The following is a 26,091-nucleotide window of genomic DNA, read 5'->3' as shown; positions in this document are numbered from 1 at the left end:
AAATGAAAATTTTACCAATAAACGACGAAATTATGGAAGAAACAACCAATCAAGAAATAAGTAATTACATAAAAATGTTAAAAAAGAAGAAAGCAGCAGGTCCAGACATGATAAAATCAGAAATTTTCCTGGAAAATGCAGATAAATGGTCACCATATCTATCAAGACTCTACAATTTATGCCTCAAGACGAAAAGAATTCCTAAAATATGGAAACACTCAAACTTAGTAATAATAAAAAAGAGCGAAGATAAAAGAAATGATGATCCTAAGGCGTATAGACCGATCTGTCTCTTAAATATAATAGGAAAAATATTCGAAAGAGTAATCACTAACAGACTTAGCAAATATCGAAACATAGAGAAAGATAAGCTACAGCATGGCTTTAGGAAGAAGAAAAGTACGGAGACAGCTATAAGGAGGCTTTTAGAATTAATAGAAAATGGAAAAATAGACAAGTACCAGGTAGTAATCTATGTTGATATCAGTGGAGCTTTTGACAATTTGTGGTGGCCATCACTTTTCAAACAATTTAAAAAAATGAAAGTACCTAAATCACTATACCAACTAATGTTAGAATACTGCAACGAAAGACAGGTCACTTACAAGGCACCAAATAATAACATTACCACATATACAACAAAGGGATGTCCACAGGGATTCATATGCGGTCCAACGATGTGGGACATCGTTATCGAACCATGCCTAAAAACACTGGAAATTACGGAAGACACGGAAGGAGTAGTCGGCTATGCAGACGATATTGCAATAGTCGTATCAGCACGATCAAGAGACGAAATTGAGAGGAAAGGGAACCAAGTCTTACACACGCTTCAAAAATGGTGCGAAATAAATAAACTGAAACTATCAGGAAATAAAACTAAATATACGATATTCGGGCAATCTATACAAAGAGATCCAATATTAAAGATTAACAACCAAAAAATTGAACGAGTGAAAGAATTCAAGTATTTGGGAGTATGGATTGACGATAAACTGAACTATACTAAACATGTCGAAAACGTAACTGACAAAGGAAAGAAAGTTGCACATAAAATACTCACAATTGCAAGAAAAGACTATAAGATACCCAAAAAGACCCTACAAACATACAACAATGCTGTAATAATGCCAACAGTAAAATACTGTGCCAGCATCTGGGCTCACAGAATATTTGCAAATAAAAAATTAAGGGAACAAATAAACAGAGTTCAGAGAGGAGTTATAATTAGAACAATAGGAATAATCAAAACACTACCGATAGAATCTTTACAGGTGCTTGCACTAGAAGAACCAATCCACTACCAAATACTAAGAGAAGCTGTAAAACGATGGAAGACAAATAATGAAACTATAAAAATAATAGAGATTCTAGGTACAAATCCGAACAACGAAGATGAACTAAATATGTTGATAGAAAGAAAATGGCAGGAGGAATGGTACACAACAACAAAAGGAGAAAAGCTCAAAGAATACATACCAACTATCAAAGTAAGGAAAGAAATTGGTGAAATAAAGAAGGAAACTATGGAAGCGCTGTCGGGACATGGACCCTTCAAAACACATTTGAAAAGATTAAATATTGAAAATGACGAAATGTGTACATGTGGAGAAATCCAAACACCTGAACACGTAATATGGAATTGTGAAAATTACGTAACTAGTGAAGAAATAAGGAATCTCAGAGATGAACTTAGTGATGAAGATTGGACTAGCTTACGGCAGGATAAAACAAAATTCGATAACTTTCAAAAAATAACAGAGCATATAGTGAGAAACCTATGGAATGAACGAACCCAACGAAGAAGGTAATTGAACAAATAGCACTTTGAAAAGATACAATTAAATAAAAAACAAATCAAATTCTAATAGAAACAATCTTAAAGTTCTGGCAAACATCCAGAACTATAGTACAAACTTACGTTTCTTTTTATTTATTTATTTATTTATGTCGTTTTTATTTCTATAACCCCTAATAACATTGTGTGTGTGTCAGTGTTGTGCGTGTTAGTGTAATAAACACATATGAGAAACAGTGTGATAAAAGCTTAGAGAATCATAGAAGAAAGAAGAAACTACAAGACAGTTAACACCAAATGAGAAGATGTTTTTTACACTGTGTTTTGTTTATCTTTTTCTTTTTAAATTTTTACTTTTCAGGGTGGTTAATGCGCTGCTTCCCAATCATTTATATTATGTATTAATCAATTATTTTCTTTCTTCTTTCAGGTTATTTTCTGCATGTAAAAGGTTAAATAAAGCAAAATAAAATAAACAAACAAAAAAAGAGAGAGAAATATAAGGGCATGGTTTTTAAATATTAGGTGCCATGCTGAAAAGAAGTGTGCCTCACCTCAATCTGCTGAGGTTTGACAGCCGAAAAGACAGGGAGATAATAAAGAAACATCAAGTATAAGAGAGAGAATAAAGGCAAGAGGCAGTTGCGTCTGCCATAAATAAGTCCGAAAGTAATCGGCCAAGGCAGGGGGAAGTGGAGGCATAAAAAAAAATAGAAAAAAAAATAGCCTCACCATCGAAGCTTGTCCGCGCCCTCGCGCACCATCGCCCTCTCTGCCGAAACTTGTCCTCGCCCTCGCGCACCCTCGCCCTCTTCGTCGAAGCTTTTCCTCGCCCTCGTGCACCCTCACCCTCGCCATCGAAGCTTGTCCTCGCCCTCGCGCACCCTCGCCCTCGCTGCCGAAACTTGTCCTCGCCCTCGCGCACCCTCACCCTCTTCGTCGAAGTTTTTCCTCGCCCTCGCGCACCCTCACCCTCGCCATCGAAGCTTGTCCTCGCCCTCGCGCACCCTCGCCCTCGCGGCCAAAACTTGTCCTCGCCCTCGCGCACCCTCACCCTCTTCGTTAAAGCTTTTCCTCGCCCTCGTGCACCCTCACCCTCGCCATCGAAGCTTGTCCTCGCCCTCGCGCACCCTCGCCCTCGCGGCCAAAACTTGTCCTCGCCCTCGCGCTCCCTCGCCCTCGCGTCACTGTGGGCGAGGGAACTTGAGGGTGAGGATTCCCTCGAGAGGGCCACCCTCGCGAGGGTGAACATCTCTGATAGTGAGTAGAGGTGTCCTGCAGAACGAACACAACCAATGATGGAAACATGCCCTTTCTTAGGTAAGTGACACATTCAAATTCGGCTCAATATAAGTGAACAACTCTTTATATCTTAACACATTTGACTGATTCAAATTTACGTGTCCCAAGTCAACATACAATAACGATATTACGAAATGCAGTGTATGACAGCTTTTTAGACAGCACGGACATGTTAAAGTAGGTTCAATGGACTAAGGTAGGAGATGGATTGGAGAGGATGAAGAGGATTGGTGAACTCTAACGTATTTCTGAAGCTTTCCTACCTTTAGTTTTAGACAACAGAGGAGATCGAACAGGGTAAATACTGCAACTATCATGAAAGCAGGGGTATAATCTTTAATCACATGACCATCTGACCACACGTCCATGCCTAATCCAGCTAATGCAGCAGTCAATCCGAAACCAATTGTTCCCCATACGCGTTGCCGTCCATACTTCATTTGCTGATTGTCACCTACAGATAAAATAATGATAATCACATTTTAACTTCGTTAACTCTTCGTATTTACAGGTATTATACAAGCTGTTAGTTGATTTTAACATAATTTAAATTTTAAAATTATTTGCACTGTTTAAAAAGATGCTGTTTCATAATACACTACTCTTAATCTAATTTAAAGGAATCAAATTGCTACACATAAGAGAAAAACTGCGATCCTCATATAGAGTATATCCTTGAAAAAAATCTCACCTTTCCTGTACTCTTCCAGTAAAAACCTGGGAAAATATTGGAAAATTTCAGTCTATATAGCCAGTCTGAGCAAAATTCGTTTTCTACTGATCTTCCCATATAAGACCTTGAGCAGGTGAGGTGCGACGCGCCTATCAAACCGAAGTTAACACTAAAAAAAATTAGATTTCTCACCGTTCAGTCGAACCGACATTAAAAACGAAATTAAATTAAATTAAATTCTGAGTTTTACGAATTCATGATTATGATTTAGACCTTGAGGAATGTCTGTATGCCACAGATGGTGGTAAATGCAAATAAATGGTAAAATAATGAAAAAGGAATTACGACCTTATGGACTGATGACGACAAAGGAAGACGAATGATGTGATGACGAAATTTAGGATAATCTTTTAGGTTAAAGTAGTATCTGAAAAGGTCTCCATTAATACCTGTCTATGTTATATTACAGACAGCACCTGCATCAAATAATTAAATATTCCAAACCCATATAGAGAGAAGTTTCTTCTTACATTCTCGTTAATTGCATTTATAGTACCTAACAAATAAGAATATAAGAATGTAGGTATGGAAAAGAAGGGAGAGAATTAGCTGGGTCGAGCGGAAAACGGATGAGAGGGTATTAGAAATGGTGGAGAGAAAAGAACAATTTCAGGTATTATTGAGAAGAGGAAGAGAAACTGGTTGGGACATTGACTAAGAAGAAATTGTATCATGAGGGACGTGATAGGGGGTATGGTGGCAAGAAAGAGGGAGGGGCGAAGGAGACTACAATTGATGGACGATATAGAAACAGAAAAGTTGTACGTGAAAACGAAGAGGTTAGCTGAAGACCGTGGAGCATGGAAGTTTCTCAGTTGCAGCAAGTGACCTGCCAATAATGGCAGAATATCTATGATGATGATGATGATGATGATGATGATAACAAATAAGGGGAAGTAATACACACTCAGACAACAGGAGTTTGAGACGATGAATTCAGACAAGAATACATAAAGCAGACAAGAGATAATATTACTTAGAGAAGAATTTGAGATGGAGAAGAATTGGAGAGGGAAGAATGGGAGAATCCATGTGTTACATATCGAAAATAAAAACAGAAGACTCCGTACCGCTGCAACAGATTATTAAGGAAGCACGTTATTGATCCAGATATCCAGGTATAATCAATGCAGAACGATCTGTGGCTTAAGTTTGAAGTTCAAGGTTACTTAGGAAAAGCATATTGTGCAGTGGAAACGATAACGAAGTTGGAATAACAGTTGAGTCACATAAAATGATCCTAGTGAAGTTATTCTGAAGATGACTGAATCTTAGACGATAAAGAAAATAATGAAACTAATTCTAGTAGATCTCTTTTATGATTCTGATACACAGTCAAAAGGTGCTGACGGAAGCCTTTTAGGAAGGTAGCTAAAGCAACAGCCTAAGCATAATCACTTGTACAGCTTAGACGGATTATTTCTCAGTAGTTGAATTCTGAATCATCCAAAGGTATGTCACCCATTATGAAAGTTCTATAGAAAGAAAGTTTCGAAAATTTGCTGGCAGAAAAAGCAGTCGGATTTCAGAGACGAGATAGAGAGAACATGGAGAGAGACACTTGTTACCCAACCTGGCCATGAAAAGAAATGGTAAATCCGAAAAATTCTTTGGGTACAAGAATGAAATGATGAGTAGTAGGTCATGGCAACCGTGCAGAAATAAGATGATTATTTTCTTAGTGGCCAAGTGTTATTTCGTTATTAGAATAGAATAGACTTTCTAGTTTGATAAGTGGAGAGGAAAGCCAGGATTGGACTATACCATCTAACAGTGGGAGAAAATGAGAGTATTCAAAAAATCCTAGAGATATGATATTTATAGCGCGAAGTCTATGGTGTTACAAATCAGAAATGGACGCTTTACTTCTAATGAGAGACTGTTTTTCTATTTCTATTCCATACTCCAAAGACAACATTTTTCTTCGCTCCTACTACTTAGAGACTCAAATATTATAAGTTTATTTGCTGACAGAAGCTATAGCATACAAGACTCAAATATGAACAGTCTTACCTTGTATCATGAAATTTTGTAATTCACCGAGACGGTTTCAGTATTCACTGACACTTTTATCGATGACCTCTAAAAGTCGCTAAATTCAAACTCTAAACTCAACTCAGCATAAAAACTAGCTCCTTGCGGAGGCCCTTTTCTTTGATTTACCAGCACACTGAAGTCATCTGTAAAATACAAATATAAATTTCATGTCAACGACGTACTCTTTATAGATTTCTGCATGTTACTTGTACAACTATCTAAACAAGTTATTTACAGTTATCTAGAAATTCATTCCAATTTTCATATACGAGAAATTCATTAATTCCAATTCAGTGGTTAGCAATTAAACTGTGCATTATACTTTTTCAAGAAGCAGATTTCGTTTCAGTTGTGGGAAGTGAACAAAAATTGTCTACGATTTAATTTTACTTTTACTCACAGGAAGAGTAAAGAACTAAAATTAGTGAAACCTTTATAAACAGTGCAACATACGTTTTCCCAAGAAGCAAACTTTCGTATAGTTATGAAAAGTAAGACTATCTACTTTTCTCCCGGAACCTTAATACATGCTTCCAGTTTTAGTGACTTTTAGATATCATCGATAAAAGTGTCGGCGAACAATGGAACTGTCTGAGTAAATTATAAAAGTTCATGATTCAAGGTCAAACTGTTTATGTAAGATTATTTCTTGATTGAAATATCAAATCTGTGAAAACATAAAATATCCTGAAAATTTTCCAACTACTTGTTATGTCTTTTACCGGATATATATATATATATATATATATATATATATATATATATATATATATATATATATATATATATATATTCCAATAACTTTCTATAACTGAATAGATCTATTTCAGAATAGATTTGGCAATAATTTACGTGACAGTACGTGAACGCTTACTGGTCAAATTATTCATAAGATATTGACAAAAGATATTTCATCAAAGATAAAATGGCTTTTGTTTGTTTTGTTTCATTTTATCAGGGTTTAACTTCCCATTTAGCACCAAGAGTCCCACCGGGAAAGCATAACAGACTTTTGAACCTGAGTGTGCAAGGTCATTATTTATTAGTGTCATTGACCGGTAACGTATCACTCTTTCCGAGGCGAGATTTTTTTTAGTTGAAAGGAAAACATGATCCTACTACTGAATTATCAGAAAACACAAATTGATGCAAACGGATGTTGAAAAAATAAAATACTTACCTAACACATCGAAACATATTGCATCGCTAATGCTGTTGATAACGTTGAAAGCAATTGTTCCAATGGACATAAATATTACAAACAGCCAGAAGTATACTTCCGTGTAGAGATCAGCATTATCACTTTGCACAGAACACACATGTTGACCTTCAGATTCACAGCTGATATTACAACTTCGATCATTCAATTCACATATGGACATATTTGCTTCAAGAGCGCGAAAACAGTGTTTTCCATCAAATGCTGGAGCTAATTCTACCAAGGCACTGAAGTTCGAACTTACTTCCTCATTATGATATTGACACGTCCAATTACAAGTCACTAAAGACGATACACAAGGCATCACATTTCCACAAAAAGCAGTTCTTGACAAATTAGTAGTATCACAGTATAAACTCACATTATACCGTTTAAATTCGTCTTTTATAAAAGGTACAAAATATAATAATACATAAGCAACACACTGCACTCCGATTAAAATCATAAAAATATGTTTTCTTTGATTCTGAAAGTGATCCACCAGCATTCCAAATAAAGGTTTCATCAGAAGGAACAGAATTGGAAGAACAGCTGTAATTGTGCCCATTACTACTTCCGAAACTCCGAGTTGCTTGCCAAACACGTTTAAGAACGGTAAAATGGCGCCAACAGCTGAAACAAAAAATACATCTTTGAAATTACGAAATATCACTGTATTTTCCGAATTTATTGAGATGACTTGACAAGGTTATTATATATTAGGATATTAAGGTATATATTTATCATTCAAGAGATTATTAGAAAACCTGAACGCGAGCCATTTCACATTGCAAATCCGATGGCATTAAAAGCAAAAGCGCTATTTTTCTACTTCCCGAGATGCCTGCAAGACATGAAATCTAGAATAGATAACTGTAAATAAGTATTTAAGAAAGTATCATAACGCATTTTGGAATACAACCCTCAGAGAAGAAAATACTTCGAAAGCAATGAAACTTCAAATGAAAAAAGTAACTATTATTTCATTTTATAAAAAGCAAGGAAGTTACAATTCAGCCAAATTGTTTGACAAATAAAGAGACTTTAAGAAAGAAAGGTCTTTTTCTATTATAACAATACGAAAGTCTTCAAATGTAATCTAAAATAAAAAAAAAATGTAGAGACCGATACAACTGTAGGGTTTAGAGATCAAAAAGTAAAAATTATATGTAACAGCATCTAATAATTACAGAACATTTTCTCCTAATGTTCTCATAAAGGGACATAGATCATTATAAATTGAGACAATTTAAACTGAGGGGTGGATGACAAATAAGAATATCAATTTGTTTATACTTTCAAAGTCTTAAGTAGTTATAGTTTATAAATGTGATAGATGCTACGAAATGTGATAGAAAATGCCTAAATAAAATAGAGCCCCACCAGACCTTAAGTTAGACAAATATTTTAAAAATTGTATTCGTTATTAAGTAAAATATTTGTTTCATCATAAGGAAATATGCTAAAATAATTTTACTTGTTATATTAAGCTTGATGAAACGCCTACTGATCCAAAAAATGCAAAATACTCTTAAATTGTTAAAAGCTAAATAATGTAATCTGAACTTTTAAACTAAAAAGAACTTCAATCAATGAAGAAATTCCAATTTATTAGAAGCGTTTTCTGTCAAAGTAATTAAAATATTTCATTAAACGAGGTCAGCCTAATAAGAACTTTGGTGTATATCAACAGGGGGTAAAAGGCATCTGAAAAGGTGGGGGGACTGTAGGTAGCGGCATGACGTCACGCCGATCCCCCTGCCTATCTTTGCCCATTGTATTTTTAGGAACTGGGGGGACGCCCTACATATTTTTTCGAGGTGGAGGAACAGCGTCCCCCGCATTACCCTGTACTTTTACCCCCGTATATCAATCCTAATTTCATGGAACAACGCATTTTTAAAATGTATGTCCTGTCTGGCATGAGATAGTTAGTCGTCTATTTTCTTTTTAAAAGGAAAAAAGATTTAGACACAACATTTCGTAGCAAACCACTAGTATTATCCTAGTAAACAAAATAAATTAAAATAATAAAAATATAGCTTTGGTGAAAATATATCAATGGCGAAGTAATATCAATTAAAGTGATGACCAACAGAAACAATTTTTACATAAATCTATTTGTATAAATATACGAAAATCTGAAGTTGGATATTGATATTAATATTTGTTAAATACCTTCTGATATAGGAAGGGTTTATTAACTAAACAGGAATTAGAATACAGAATTTGTGAATTATATAATATGCTAAAATAAACAAACAAAAGCATGGAAAGAGACAACAAAGGTTCTTGTTTAACAGTAGGGTGTACAGAAAAGAACACATTACATGACAAAAATCAATGAAGGTAATAGAACTTCTTAAAAAAAACACACACACGCAAAACACTGCATATGGTTATAACTTGAAAATATGTTATAACTTTAATATATTGATGTATAGTATTCCGTAAAATTTGTTTAGTTGGCTTTGGTATGTCTAACAATTCTAGTAAGAAGTCGTTCCCAATAAGCAACTGTGATGTAAGCAACTACTATATTCTATTAAGTATTTAAAATCTCTATAGAAAACACTTAAAATTTAGTCAGAAGATTTGGAAGAGGATTAGAAAGAAAACAGAACTGAAAATGATTTATATATTCCTAAAGTATTATTTAAGAAATAAGTATATTTTTAGTGTACTATGTGTTATACTAACTGTATACAGATGAAGTCGGAAATATATAGCTAAGAACTAAATAAAAATACTTACAAGCCATGAAGCAGAAGAAGTGAACTTTGACAGGTAATAATTTTTGATTTATTTTTGCCATAATTATCTTGCACGTCGTTTTAGTTCATCTACTCAAAACTGAATGAATCTGAAATTTAAAGGAAAATTATTTTTTAAAAAAATAAAATAAATAAGGAGGAAAAACTTTTAGGCTGACTGCTGATTTTATGATACGAAATCTTATCAATTATCACCATAGTGACGGATAAACTCTTAACGCATTTTACCATACCGTAACTTTTATCACATTACAATTTGCTCGTATAGAACACACAGCTTCAAAGATACAAAATAAAAGTGTATCATAAGTGAATAAATAAATAAATAAATAAATAAATAAATAAAAACTACCTTGAACTACACTTACTAACCATGCTAGACATTAAATATCAAACATAATAATAAAAAATATGTCATCACGCATAGAAGCACAAACTGAAGAACTACAACTTAGTGCTCAAGAACAAGTATATATATCATTTACTGCGAATTATTAAGCCTCTTCTTATCTATCTGTTAAAAACCCTGTACTTATTTTTTCCTTAGACAAGAAATGAATAAATTGCCAGCATAAAAAAGGTTTATTGCAACATAGTTTTACAGGAAAGCTAAATAAACAAAATCCAATGGTTAATTTAGATAAAACAAAAGTACATTACCCTTGTTATCACCAAAGCATAAGATAAGAAAAAATGCTTTGCATTGTCAAGTGCAATCTTATGATAAAATTTATCTTAAGATTACAGAAGCCATAATTGATCTTCACTCCAGTAACTTACATAGAGAAGTTTTATTTTGTTCTTTTTATTCTTTAAATGAAACGTCATTGAACAACTTTTCTTCGTGATTATTTTAATGTCCTTTGTTTGTAAATATCTAAACACTTTGCCGTTAAAGCCTGCAAAGGACTATGGCCAACCAAAATTTAATTGAATATATGTGATCAGCCAATCGTGTGTCATCTGTTCGTCTTGCTATTACTGGTGGCTTTTTAGACTAGAGTTCCCCATTCTTTAAATTTAAAATGTCTTTGATACGAGAGTCCGTTGCCAGTGTGAGTGTATATGATTTTGATACCATGTTAAACTACAGACCCACTTTGTATTCAACTTTGGAGTTGAAAAGGGGCGATAAATATTACAGAATAAAGGAGCTTCCCAACTATCTCGCAATGTTGGGTCAACAGCGAGTGCCAAATTTGTACCCATCCTTGGAGTCGAACTACATTAACCATTCAGATATAAGAGAGACTATTATCTACATGTAATATTTTCTAAATCATATAGCAGATAGTATTCACATATTTTTGAAACGTGGAGAATTGGTTTCTATTGCTGCGAAACCGTTACATGATCAACAACTGGAGGCAGTGATAACCTAAGGTAAGTGAGCAATAGTATATGATCAATGACCCTGCTAAAATTAAACTGCACGTGTTTCTTCATCTACAAAGAATTATAAATGTGCTACCCATTGATACTAAAGAGTTGTTTAACTTCTGAATATTGTACGCGACATTCTTTTGTCTCTAGACAATACAAATCAAAAATACATAACTTGTGTATTTTCTGTAAATACGTAACTTTTATATGACTTTCAACAATTCATTTACGTATGGATGCTACTGAAGATGTACTGTAATTTGTGTAACACTAAATTAATTATTACATAAAACGAACCTATCTTTAGATTAAAAAATGTTGATATAATCACCAAAAAGAAAAAAAAACAGTTAAATTAGAAGCTTAATCCTATCTCACTTCTAGAGGGAAAAAACACTCACTATATGGACTATCAGAAGCTTAAAAGACTTTCCCATTTGTTTTAAAGTAACATAAAAATGCAAACATAATTATCATTTTTTTCTTTTTACCAATCGGTTAGGACGTCTATCTACCAAGATCTCGACAGGCCTCGAAAACTATTTCAAAATCAACAATGGGAAATTGAATTCTCTATCTACGGGTTCATCAGAATATGTAAGAAACGGGAGTAATGTGCATCGCCTAAGGAAAATCTGATCCCAAACGAAAACTTTTTTTTCGAATGTAAAGGCGACTATTGCATACGAGGCGCATGTCAAAAAATGGCCGATAATTTTTATGTGGGGTTGGCTACACTGATAAAGTTGAGCATGCTCTAATATTCTGTGTTTGCAACCGAGATAGAATCATCCGAGTGGAGTTGCGTACGTACGAGTAGCAGTAAGGTGAAATGGATGCCGTAATACAAAATTTCGTCAAATGTGAAATGAAATCTGTCATACGACTTCTAAACGCCAAAGGACAGAATGTAGCTGACATTCATCGGGAATTGTGTGGCATTTATGGACCGACGGTAACGAGTGAAGGGTGCAGAGAGCTTCGGGAAAGGCGTTCAAATGCTCATGACGATGATCTTAGCAGAAGGCCTAGTGTTCAGCTGAACGATGTTATGGAACGCGTTAACAAGAAAGTGCGATCCAATCACCAGTTCATAATAACCAAACTCCACAGAGAGTTTCCAGAAGTGTCTGCGGAAACAGTGCATCGAATTGTGACTGACAAGCTGAATTATCACGAACTATGTGGGAGGTAGGTGTCAAAAATGTTAAAGAGCACAGAGTAACATCTGCACGTGATTTTTTGAGCCACTGAGGAGAGGGTGGGGATGACCTCTTTCCTCACAGTGACGGAGGATAAAAATCTGGACATTGTACGTCACTAGGGAATCGAAGCACTAGTCAATGCAATGACGGCACTCTGGTTCTCCCAAAACGAAGCAATTCAAAGAAACAGTATCAGTTTACAAAACACTGCAAACGTATTTTGGGATCAAAAGAATGTGATTCTTATGGAATTCTTGGAATCAGGACGAGAAATTACAAGAGAGATTAAACATAGAATAGCCTGCGACGTACCATCCAAAATCGGCGGAGTGGAACCCTACCTCGAATGAACCCTACCCATTCTTTTGATCCATGACAACGTTCGCCCACACACAGCTACTCGTACTGTTCAGATAATTCAAAGATTTCGATGGAAACTATTCAAATCTCCTTTGGAGTCCCGAGCTTGCCCCCAGCAATTTCTTTTCTTTTTTTTTATCCTAAAAAAAATGGCTTGCACCGAAACATTTCAACAACAAAGAAGTGCTCAAAGTCTCAGTTCTGGACTGTTGCACTCTCAGGCGACAGATTTATACACAAGAGAGTATACGGAAGCTTGTGCCGCTACAAGAAATGCTTGGAGGTTCATAGTGACTATGTCCACAAATAGGCAAGGTGTGTATGTGTATATCAATCATAATAAATTTCTATCATTTTCTTTCCTTTTTTTTTAACGTCGTCTTTGACATGCACCTTGTACTATTTTAGGAACCTTCTTTTGCATTGTGATGTATCAGTCTGTGGCTATTTGAGAATGCGTTTTCGAAGCGTACCCCCTAGAGCGAACACGACCAAGGTGGCTATTTGGTAACTACTTTTGCCAGAGTTATAAATCATACTGTGAGCCAGTCAGGGTTTCCAGGTCTTTCTTGCCAAGCCCAGGTCTATAATAGCAGAGTTCCAGTACTCTGCACAAAGCATCTTCAAAGCAGTTGTTTCTTGCTAACATCCCCTTGCCTGGCAACACGTCTTTCCTTGTTTACCTTCCTTTTGACATCTTTTAAACAGCAGGCGGTCTATTGTTCCGAAACGCACCAAATACGCTCGAGCTGACGTTTTCTCCGTGTTTTTATTGCTTTCGCGTTTGTGATTGGCCATCCACATTTAAATACATGGTCAGCGTATTCCAAGTGTACGCATGAGCAATAAAAACGCGTTGCGATCGCTTCAAATAGCCGCCCTGTAAAACAGTAGTTTCTAACCGCTGCGTCGAGTGTATGGCGATGACATGAGCGATCAGTGAAATGTGTCATCAGTTAAAAAAAGGTTGGGAGCCATTGATGTAAGGTACGATTACCGTTTCCAAAAGGTAGCTACACCAAAACCAAGGGGAGGCCGCACTGACTCAGTAATAGAGCGTTTATCTCGCATGTATGGGGTCTCTGGTTCGACTCCAGACCACGCCAAGTGAGCTTTGTGGTGGACAAACATCGCGTGCATAAATTTCCTCGGGGTTCTCCCGTTTCCTCTCACTTATTTCATTTCTCCATTATCACACATTTCATCATCACAATATCTCTTAGTTTCGGTGCATAATCCTGAAACGTTAAACTAAAAATGGAAATGAAAGGAAATCTTGGAGTTTAACGTCCCATGTTTATGCCCTTCAGGCTGAGGGAGACGACGATTAAAGCAAGTGAATGATGATGGAAGAATTGATGGAATAATAAAGTGGGAGGAAACGGGAGTGCACTGAGAAAACCCACGAGCACGATGTTGTCCACAACAAACTTACTTAACCGGGAATTGAACCAGGGATCCCATGCACTAGAGGTAAGCGCTCTACCACTGAGCCACTGAGCCCGTTAGACAAACAAACAAACAAAAAAAAACACAACTGCATTTATCTCCATTTACAACCCCTTCGGGTAATTGGGCTCATTAATAATCCCATAATGAATAAAGATAAAACAAATAGCTTGTTTTTAACTATAGAAAGTTAAAGTTATTGAAAGAAATAAAGATAGATTCTCATAACCCCAAACATAAACTTCCAAGAATATTGTGTATTTAGCGCATAAATAAAGAAACGAGAAATATTACATAATACCTAATAGGAAATAAATGAAAAACAGTATCGAAAATGACAACTGAAAATGCGAAACAATGAAGATGCAAGACAACTTAATTAAGAAGAAACCATAAATTTGTACCACAATGCTGAAAAACAAGAAAAAACAACTATGCTCAATAATTTCCCTCCATTGACTGACACAATAGCGTGTTAGCAACAATGTTAAATGTTGTTATAGCCAACTTTTCTGTTTTCTTTGAAATGAATTAGAATTTTACTGTTTTCATTTTACTGAGTTTTTCTTTCTTTTTTCTTTTTTTCTTTTTTTTTTTTTTTAAATAAATGCCCCTTACTTCGTGACAGTTAAATTTTGTTATATGTAATTTTAAAATTTAACTAGCTGAATCTGCGCTGTCTACTGAGCGCATCATTCTGATATGACCAAGGTTCTCCTTCCTACTCCCTCACTGTATCTGTCTATTCCCCTTTACATACACAAGTAAAGAACAAGATGACTTACAAAGGGAGAAAAATTATAAACGTAGCTTTTAATATATTGGGGAAGATACGGTAATAAGAGACAAAATGGCTGGTAGTTTGGTTTATCATCAGAAAAACTAAACAAAATATTCCACACCTTACTGTATCTTTCTGTGTACAAGCCTAAAAAATTCATTGCTTTTAGGCAAATTCTTTACCTTCTTTTCTGCCTTTTTAAAAAAATGTCTACAAAAAGTTTAGTTACCTAAAGTCGGTCTTTTTCGTGAAGATTTTTTTTTTTTTTTTTTTTTTTTACAACTTAGTTATATATGATTCTAAAAAGTTGGATGCATAAATTTGTATAGCATTAATGATACTTCAAAGTTTGATTGTTCCAGTTTTCCTCTGGTAAATAAGCTTGCAAGAAAATGCGTGTCTCTTATATCCTTTTTTTTTTATCGGGGTAATAAGAGACAATCGTTTGGTCTTGCCAGGTTCACTAACTCAAGATTAAAATTCCACTGACCTCCTCATGATGATTTTCAGGAAGTGAATAAAAATTTTATGTTTTATGATCCTCTAATTTTATTAGGAAATCATCCGTTCATTGTTAAAAGAGCAGAACTTGTAAATATTAAGAGGCTTTATTCTGTTAAAAAGAGAGAATGTTTGGTTTTAAAAAGATTTGGTCTGGGCCATTTTCTGTTTTAGGACAAAGTTTCATTCCATTGCCGTTAAAAGCATTCACGCAGGCTATTTTTCATTTTGGTATAGCTTACTTAATTTTGTATAGCCTACTGTGTAAGAAGTCACTGTAGCATAAAGAGTTGTTTTACGACGTAGGCTCTACCTATTTAATAAAAATGGTTTATACGACTACAATGTGCAATTTTGTCATTCCAAAATGTTCAGAATGAGTGAAAAACTTCACAAATTATGAAAAATTGTAATTTGTATAGTTTGTAATTAAAAGCATTCAACTTTCGAGTACGACTTCCAATAATTTTAATTTTCACATGGCAATTGACAAGAAAATTAGCCAGAATAATAACATGTAAAATGGTAAGGCAATAGAATACATCTTAGGCATATACCTTGTAACCCCAGTTTAATAACAAGGCACAGCATGAAATAACTCTGGATAACGTCTCTTATTACCCCATACGGGGCAATAAGAGACAACTGAACTTGAAAAAAAACAAAAAAAAAACACAGTTTTCTTGTGCATTGGGAAGAAATAAAATAATTTTCTATTGTGTTACCCAGTAACAAAGTATATATACACAAAGAATCAGAAACGTGACTTGAAAACTGTTAACATTTTAAATTACTTTTGTCTCTTATTAACCCAAGTGTCTCTTATTGCCCTATCTTCCTCTAGATGTTGGGTTGATTTTGTGGCAAACTTGAGGAGGCAACAGATGATGCCAAGTGGACTTTTTCCCTTATAAATCCGTATTCGTCCGAGTACACCTCATTGCAGCTCTTGAGGCCTTTGAAGTTGTCAGCATGATATAGGTTTTGCCATTCAGATTTAAGCAAAGCGCCTGCAATGTCTGTCAACTCGCCATACATAAATTCTCTACTAGTTACCTAACACAAGGATGTGAACCTTAGCTTCGGCCTAGCGACAATATTAATCTTATGGGCTTAAAACGACCCATAAACTGTTGAATAGAACAATAATGGCATTTTTTTAAAATTTTGAATGAGAACTAGCAGGTCTACCCAAAATTGGAAATAGATCCGTGAAAACAACACGTTTCTAGAGCTTGTGGTTTTCGAGATCTCATTGTAATGAAACCATGAACTGAGATTTTTTTTTATATATTTCTTCTTGAAGAATGAGCTAACTTTTTTTTCCCCACTCATTTCATAGTTTCATTACAGTCCCCCACTGATGAGGAACTGTTCCTGAACATCACCGTAGTGTGTGTCACTTTTTTTTTCTCACTCATAGTTCTGTCTACACTATGTTTATGGACACTGACACTAACTAGTAGTCTATTGGCATGCACACACATATACATAAAAAAAAAAAAAAAAAAAAAAAAAACCAGTTCACATCTGCTAGTGTTCATGGATCCTGAACACATTGAGACGTAGAGTCCTTGTTGGGGACCTTTATGCTTTTATGAGCCGCAGGGCAATTGGGTGTCATCCATGGCCGCTGCTCATGGCTTCTGGGCTTTAAGTCTTTTTGGCAACACAGTCGAAGATACACACAAAATTAGGATTGTAGTTGTGGCGGTGAGGGACAAGTAATGTTGCGACGTAGAGTCCACACTGTCACAAACTTGATGAATTAGGCAGGGGAGAATTCCCGTGGCTTCAAACAGACAGGGAGCGCAGGCAGCGTCGACAACTCTGGTTCCTCCAAGGTTGAACACGGGCATGGCTTGCTGCTGGTGGCTCCAGTAGGGCTGACGAATCCAGGCAAGGGAGATTTCCTGGTGGCTCCAGTTGGGCTGACGAATCCAGGCATGGTTTTATAGTGTACTGCTGGGGGCTCCAGTAGGGTTGACGCATCCAGGCGAGGGAGATTTCCTTGTGGCTCCAATTGGACTGGAACTTCGGTGGTGGAGGTTCCTGGTTCCTTGCTGTGCCTTGCTTGTTGAAGGGTGGCAAAGGGATGTCGGGATACGGTAGAGGTGAAAAGGGATTGTTGTATTTTTCATATTATTCTTTATACCAGATTGTATCTATTTGAAATAATTATCATTTTTGAGGTTCAGTAGTGTTATAGTGAGTATTTCAGTGCAAAAGAGAAAATATGTAGTTTGTCTCTTGATTTGTTTTAAATATTATTTTATTGTTTTATTATTTATATTTTTATTTATTTTTTGTGACATGATATTAGGAGGTCTCTGAAAGTGACAGGCAAAGAAGTCTGAATGTTTAAGTACTCAGCTTATTTATGTCATAATTGGCTTAGCATTAAGTAAATTTATAGTTATATGTTATGCAGTTAAGGTGACATACTATGGTTATGAACTCAAAACTCTTGAATATTTACAGTTGACTAATTTATATTGTTACACAAAAATCCACTATATTACCATTGTAAGACAGTTGTTCATTAATAAAATATTGTCATTTTATGACAATAAGAGATTGCAACCATTCGTTTAATTGCACTCATAATTTGATTTAAGAATTTACTGCTCCTTTAGTTATTGATTTAATACAATTTATTTTGATTTTGATTTCTTTAATATTTCAATTTTTTGACTTACGGCACATGGGGTAATGTAATGAAACCATGAACTGAGAATTTTTTTATATATTTCTTCTTGAAGAATGAGCTAACTTTTTTTCCCCACTCATTTCATAGTTTCATTACATCATTGTCAAAAGAAATTGGTCACAAACATATAAACATAATAATCAAATTTAATTTAAGTAATATTAAGTTTATATATAAAGCAATTTCATTTTGAAAATCGAAAGGAGCACTTAACTTCAAAACTCAATCATTAAAATCTCATAATTTGAAAATAAAGATTATATATATGTATATTCAACACCGTTAAAATCTATGAATAGTTAATTAACCTTACTGGGATATTCCAACCCAAACTATCTATAGTATATACAATAAGCCCCCGATTATTCTGCCTAACACAACGGAAGGGCAGGCCAGAGTTCTATAATTCTCACTTTCTGTCTCAATCACACAATTCAAAACACATTCTAACTACTGTATATATAAAACTACATGAACTCACTGAGATAAAATAAAGGGATACTTCCGGTGGTGGGGTGCTGACTGCCACGGGTGCTGACTGCACTAGCGGATCCAGAAGGATCGTTTGGGGGGGGGGCGGTTCGCTTTCTGAAAGATGATCGTACCCTCATGGTGACCAGAATTTTTCTTTGCAAGAATCGGACGCTTATGAATGCGGGACTGGAGGGGGGGTGCAAACCTGATTCCCAGATTCCATTTATGTACCCAAATTTGTAAGTTTTTTTTTAAAAAATGAAAGTATATTCTTTCTGTAGATTTAAATTAAATACGCACTTTCGTTTCGGAGGCATGGCGGTGTCATGATTCACTAGTCACCACACTGTATCAATGCGCTGTCTTGCACAGTACGTGCACAAAAGAAAATACTGTATTGACGATGGCATCCATTGTAACGAAAGAGTGTACAATTTGCACTAATCATTTATATTATGAGTAACAATTGTGGGACAACAGGTGAAAAAGAAAAGACAGACTCGGTCTACGCAAAAATATATAACAAAAATATACATGAATAAAGAATAATACAAAATGTCAACAAATAACAAAAGACATGAAGATATTTCTATGTAAATTTCTTGGTATAATAAAATAATACAATAATTAATTATAAAGTGATGTTTAATAGTATATGACACACATTGTTCCAACTGGACCAAAATATAGGGCAGCAATCTTTACATATTGCTTTCATTTCTGTTTATATCAGATATAATTCAGCAAATTGAAAATTGAAAAAAAAAAAAAAAAAAATCAAACTGAACTCCACGGATGCTTAGGGTTCCGTTATTATTACCCATGGTAGTAATTGCCGAAACATGAATTTCGTGGCTTTCCCCGGAAATAAGAATGTTATTGGTTTTGCCTTAAAAGAACTAGCCTGCACACTTAAGGGCACAGATCGAGTACAGGAGAATGAAATGGATACACTTCCTAATACATAATACTAATCCTCATTGCTCTTAAACCTTGAACAGTACTACTAACAATAACCCAGAGCGACGGTTTGAAGTTAAACTACAGCAGTAACATATAAAGAAATTAATTGTGGATATAAATCCTATATAATATGTATTTCAGGTACTCTTTAACCATAAAAATCACTACGAAGGCAAATGCACAATTTATTCAATAAAATATTGCAAATAATGTAATAACAAAAATATCAATGCTAAACTTTCTCTTACACAAACTCAACAGAAATTTTGTCAGATGATCTAGCACGAAATGTGTATAAATTTTACATGAATTAAAATATGAATTACAATTATGCAGAATCACAATATAAGCCATTATAATAATAAATAGTAAAAAAAAAAAAATTAAGGAAACAAGATCTGAAATGTAAAACCAAAGCGATGTTTTCGTTCATTACTGCACACAAACTATATTTCCTTTAATATTCCGACTGGCGATATTATTTGACAATATAAGATATTTGAAAAAAAAAAAAAAATCAAATTCAAATTTAATATTGAAAAATTCTTACCTTTAAACGAAATCACCAATGGAGAATAAAGAACAAGAACAAACTTGTTGTTTTTCTTTAATCTCAGATATAATAAGGGTTGATCTAATGGCTAACATGCTTGCCTTTAGTGCGAGTGATCCCGGATTCGGTTCCCGGTGGGAGTACAGTTGAACGAAAAAAGTGGTTCGGATTCTACTATAATCAGTAGGTCCACGTCTCCTTTAGCTGTCCTGGCACAACCGTGGGACGTTAAACAAATATCATATGTATTGTTTATTAAAAATATAATATAGTCTATATACCGCTTTACATTTTTTACGATTGTTGTTGTGCCCTTTTGTTTCCGTTAAATATTAAAAAAAAAAAAAGCAATTTCAAAACCTTTTTCGAGTTCGTTCATCTTTCTTGCTTTTGTTTGCGATTCAGATACATAAAAGGAGTTCAACGTTAGACTCATACTCATGATTTTTGGGGAATACCCACGAATTGAAAATAATTACGGGCCAAAACCACGACGGGTCAAAACCACACCACGCCCTTAGTCACCTTGCAGTCCATCTCTGTGAAAGTTACAACAATCCCAAATATACGTCCTTTCTTGTTCCTGGCAAATCTGTCGATGACACGATCGTAATCTACGTTTGTCTCGGTGCGTGTATAGTAGTGCCAGGTCGCTAAGTCGATCTGCACCCATCCGGGATCGTAGCCATGTCTTCAACCTTTTTAGTGTTGAAAATGTTGTTTCGGATGATGTTCTAGAAAGGGTATTTTGTCCGAATACACCACTATTGCAGTGGTATAATTGAGTATGTAAAGAAAAAAAAAAGCATTAGACCAGACTAGGACTAGGAAATTGGCTCTATTAGGTAATTTCTTAAATGCAGTTCTTAGAAACATAGTATAATTATAGCTATGCTTACAACAACAATAAAATTATATTATACTAGCCTTCGCCTAGGTAGAGCTTCGCTTCCAGACCGCCAATTTACTCTACATACGGCCTCGCACGATATGTATAACAAATGCCCCTACGTGCTATTGTGACACAATATTTCGCGTTCTTCCTTTCGTCTCATATAGAATTAGAATTGAGCTATCATATAGAATATAGAAATGAGCTATCATTTCAATCATATAGAATTGGATTGAGCTAAAACTCTGTTACGAAATCCAAACACATCGAAAGGCATTTATAGTCAACCACCCGCACCTCTTTTTCTTCCCTTCTACGTTAAGTGGCAAACCAACTTTCACGTCTCTAACTGTAAGGGATCCTGAGATATGGGCATTTAATAATAATAATAATAATAATAATAATAATAATAATAATAATAATAATAATAATAATAATAATAATAATAATAATAATAATAATAATAATAATAATAATAATAATTTCCATCCCTTTTCTTCCTTCTAGGTAAAATATCTTCCTTCTAGGTGAAATACGTATTGGATTATTTTGAGTGTGAAGTCCATTAACCTAATTTCATGTTTCTAACCTTTAAAGATTCTTAGATATTGATATATTATTATAATAATTGCAATCCCCGTATCCTTTTCTTTTCACCTCTTTTTCTCCAATTTTACTAAAGTATCAAAAAACGTTGAAATGCGTGTCAAATTATTTAAAATGTGAAATCCAAATCCCAAATTTCAAGTCTCCATCCTTAAGGGATTCGGAGAGATGGCCACTCCCTTCCTTTATTCCAATTTCCAAAAAATCCTCCCTTAGTAATACCCTACATCACAAACCTTATCTACTGTCCGAATTCCAAGTTTCTAGCTTGAGCGGTTTGGTCTGTGCGATCAGTTATTCATTCAGGACTTCGTCTTTTATATAACAGTTTGTGTTATTTCCCAAGGAAAGAATAAATGCCATTAAAAGTCACAATGAATCCCAGGTTCCTTCCTAATGTTTTCGTGTTGAACCTCAAAAGTCACGGCTATCTTTGTTGATCTAGTAGCTAGCGAACATATCTTTGATGCATGATGTTGTGTGGTTTGATTCCCGGTGAGTAAGCATCGAACGTACTACAGTGGTTAAGATCCAACTTTAAACTCTAGTTCTCGTTTGGGGGGCGCGGTGGCTCACTGGTAGAGCGTTCACCTCCGGTGCTTGGGATCCGTGGTTCGATCCCAGCTCGCGCCGTGTGGACTTTGTGGTGGACAAACACCGTGCTCGTGGGTTTTCTCGGGGTTCTCCCGTTTCCTCCCACTTTCTTCATTCCACCACTTCACTCATTATCACCGTCTCCTTTAGCCTAACCGGCATAATCGTGGGACGTTAAACTTAAAGATTTCATTTCATTTTTTTCTAGTTCTCGTTCCGTAAAGCATCGCATTTGACAAACAACGTAAATACATATCAATCAATCAACCAACCGAAAAGTCTCAGATTCAGAGAGCTTTTCGGTAAGGAGCGCTGAAGATTCTATATTTGTCTTTATTCAAAGTAAAGATACTTGAAGTTTCAGGACCCGAATTCCATTTACATATCCTTTTTCTAGGACACAATTTTAAAATATAGCTTTTTAGTTCAAAGAGTAAGCCGTCACCGTCCTTCCTGCAGCTGTTCGTCCAATGAATGAATCATATTCTCGCTGCTTTGGGGCTTATAGTGACCGCCTCAAGGAACTAGGGACAGAAGTATTCACACTTCAAATATGTCTGTATTAAATACTATTAAGTATTTTGATTAGACTCTGCTAGGCTTGTCACACAGATTGAATCTGTCGGGAAAAGACCATATTTGTATTTTCCAACGATAAATGCTGGAAGAAAAACCACACCTTTGGGGGGGGCGGTCGCCCCCTTCGCCCCCCCTTGGATCCGCCAGTGGCTGACTGCCACAGCCAATTAATGGTGCTGATTGCCACGACTGGCTCTGATTGCCAATATCAAGGTGCTGACTGCCACGATGGCATGCTGACTGCCACGAGCCTGAGAGAAAGTTGCTAGACGTAACATTACAAGACGCCAAGAAGCATGAAAGAAACTAGATGATCCTTAGGATCATGTTGTTCAGACCAACACCTAACAAAGGTAAACAGGTCTCTGTATGTACATTCATGTCCAAAATTATTGTCACATGATTATAAATATGTTGTTCTAGTAATATAATTTGATAACGAATTCGCCCGGTATTTCTTATAATGTTAGTATGTGTATAATTGGCAAAGACAAGTATGTGGTAAATTTCATGTCAAAATAGTAGTAAATAAGAACAATAAAACGAAAATAAAATTTTCTTGTCCATTTAGTTACATTTTACTTTACTCATTATGATTTTCGTATTTATAATTCTTTTCCTATGAAATTTATCACAAATATAAATTTCCTGATTATACACATAATATAAGTATTAAAAGTACTCTGCAAAATTATCAAATTATATTCTTACAAGAAGACAGTTATAGATATGCGACAATAATTTTGGACATGAGTGTACTTTCAGTTTTGTCAGGGAGCGGTGCGTACAAAATTGGTACGATTTATGTATTCTCACTTGAACTCCCTATGTCAGCATGAACTGTGTACAGCTCTGCAAATTGTTTCGAGCAGCTCTTGAAAATTCCATCAAAAAAGCACTGCTGGCTGTACCTCAAGGGAAGTTCAGGAGAAAGCACTCGCCTGCAGAGAAACTAAGCGTGCCATTTGAAGTCCCAATTCATGCTGATTATAACAAGCTAATAAAATTCCTGCTCGGTTGAGAACGGTTCGAGATATTCAACTTGGAAGTTTATATGAGAAAATGAGGATATACGCATTTATACGCGTTAAGTACAACGTAATTAGTAACGAATATTGACATACGAATTGAAAGCTATCGGAAGTAACAAAAAAAAAGTGTTTCGCAATAACTAACGGGTTTGTTAGATACAATTTAGCCATTACATTGTTCACAATAATCATAGGTTAGAGATGAAAATTGATCACTGTTGTTCTTCTGTTTTGTGAAGAAATGACGTAGGCAAAATACTCCCTTGCACCATGAACATTTTATATGTGCAATTGTGTTGCATCCGTCAAGAGAACAGTTCGCAGAACCAAAGCAAAAAGCAAATTCGACAAGTGATTCAACAGTTATAGGCCTATAATTTGTTCGTAACCTGCCTTGCAGAACGCAAACTGAAACAATCCAATGTATCGCGGTGATCGGAAGTGATTCGTATGGACACGAACTTTATTTGATTGTTTCGTTGGCACATTTTAACGTCCAGATGAAGAAGATTCATACTATGTACAAATCTCCTGCCATAATCTTTGATTGATCGGAATCAAAACACATCAAATGGTTGCACAAATCGTGTGCAATTCTTTGGTATCTTCTCAACCATTAGGTGTTTGCCATCCATCATGCAACTTGTAATAGACAAATTGTCTGTGAATGGACCCCAGTGATCAAGCAATAGCAAGTTCAAACCACCAGGCTTCGCCATGGGTGAGAATACTTAACGCATTGAAACGTGCATCCACTTATTTTCTCATATAAATTTCCAAGCTGAATATGTCGAACAGTTCTCAACGTACAGGAGTTTTATTACCAGTTGTAATCAGCATGAATTGGTCCTTCAAATGACATGCTTATTTCTCTGTAGGCGAGTGCTTCTCCCAAACTTCCCTTGTCAGCTGGCTTCAGACCATCATATCCATTAAATAATACAATAAAACAATTAATATAAACAATGAAATGTGCAAATTGTACATATAACAGAAAAGACAATCCCTTTATAAACATCCAAGTGTATGTCGTTCCACTTAGTGAGCAACTTTGTAACTTATAGGATGCCACATAGATTTGTTGTGATGATTACTAAATTAATTCCTACTAAATTAATTAATAATCATAAATTTAGTATGAGGGATTAATTCCTCTCTTTCCAAATACAGTTTCTCCCAGGCTCGTGGCAGTCAGCACCTTCATATTTGCAATCAGAGACAGTCGTGGCAGTCAGCACCAATAATTGGCTGTGGCAGTCAGCACCCGTGGCAATCAGCACCTATCCCTTCCGGTTGACGTGGAAAGTTGAAATTTGACATGATTGTAGCTTTTCAGGACTAACCCAAAGGAAAATTCACAGAAGTGAATATTTTAAAGCTTTATGAGGGCTAAAGGGGTGATGGAATTCCGCATGTTATTGAAATGGGCGTTATTTTAGACTTATAACCTCATGTTTTAGACACTTTCAATTGGAATAAAAACTTAAAATTCGGTATGCTTGTACGTTTTCTATAGGATCATTTAACAAAATCACTAAAAATAAATATTTCCAACTTTAGAATGGTTTTATGGGGAACTGAAAAATCTTCCCAATGTTATTTATATGGGACATATTCTACACCCAAACTTATTGGGCATTTCTTGTAGTATTGGGCATTGGGCTACAATGATTAAATTTGGCATGAATGTATCCTTCCGTGACTAGATTAACCCACTGGAATATTGTCAAAACTTAATAGTTTGAGTTTTTAGGGGCCCTAAAGGGGTAATGAAAAAATCTCCATGTTATTTAATTGGGCGTTTTCTAAGGATACAAAACCTTATCGTTTACGTAGTTGAAATACAAAAAGGAACTTGAAATTCGGTAGAATTGTGGGTTTAAAAAGTGCGAGGCCGAAGGCCGAGTATCCGCGGGGGTCTGGGAGCAAAGCCCCCAGTTGGCAAAATTTAGGAAATATGAAGAGCAAATGCACGAAATTCACTCTTGATGGAAAGGCTGATACACAAGAGATGCGAAGCCGTAGACCGAGCAAATGCGGGATCTGTGGGCGGAGTCGAAGGCTAGCCCTAACTACAAATAAAAGTACATGAACTCACTGACACACAATAACGGGTTCTTCCGGTTCACGTGGAAAGTTGAAATTTGGCACGATTGTAGCTTTTCGGG

At 35.5% G+C, this 26,091-nt stretch overlaps 1 protein-coding gene across 4 annotated transcripts in view; it reads right to left on the bottom strand.

Moving 5' to 3' along the window:
- Window positions 1-26,091, bottom strand: part of LOC145688516 (major facilitator superfamily domain-containing protein 6) — a 207,679-nt gene that overhangs the window by 35,731 nt on the left and 145,857 nt on the right. For all 4 annotated transcript variants that reach the window (XM_081762869.1, XM_081762885.1, XM_081762895.1 and 1 more), the window contains 3 exons: window positions 9,823-9,931; window positions 7,051-7,701; window positions 3,364-3,554 (listed from right to left, as the gene is read on the bottom strand). In XM_081762869.1, the coding sequence (XP_081618995.1) occupies window positions 3,364-3,554; window positions 7,051-7,701; window positions 9,823-9,883 (903 nt within the window). In that variant the 5' untranslated portion in view covers window positions 9,884-9,931. The remainder of the gene's footprint in view (window positions 1-3,363; window positions 3,555-7,050; window positions 7,702-9,822; window positions 9,932-26,091) is intronic.

Source organism: Thermobia domestica, chromosome 1 (assembly GCF_964235325.1).
Source record: "Thermobia domestica chromosome 1, izTheDome1.hap1.1, whole genome shotgun sequence".
Taxonomy (NCBI): domain Eukaryota; kingdom Metazoa; phylum Arthropoda; class Insecta; order Zygentoma; family Lepismatidae; genus Thermobia; species Thermobia domestica.
Note: the sequence above shows the minus strand (reverse complement) of the source record. Positions and strands in the feature narration are given on the sequence as shown.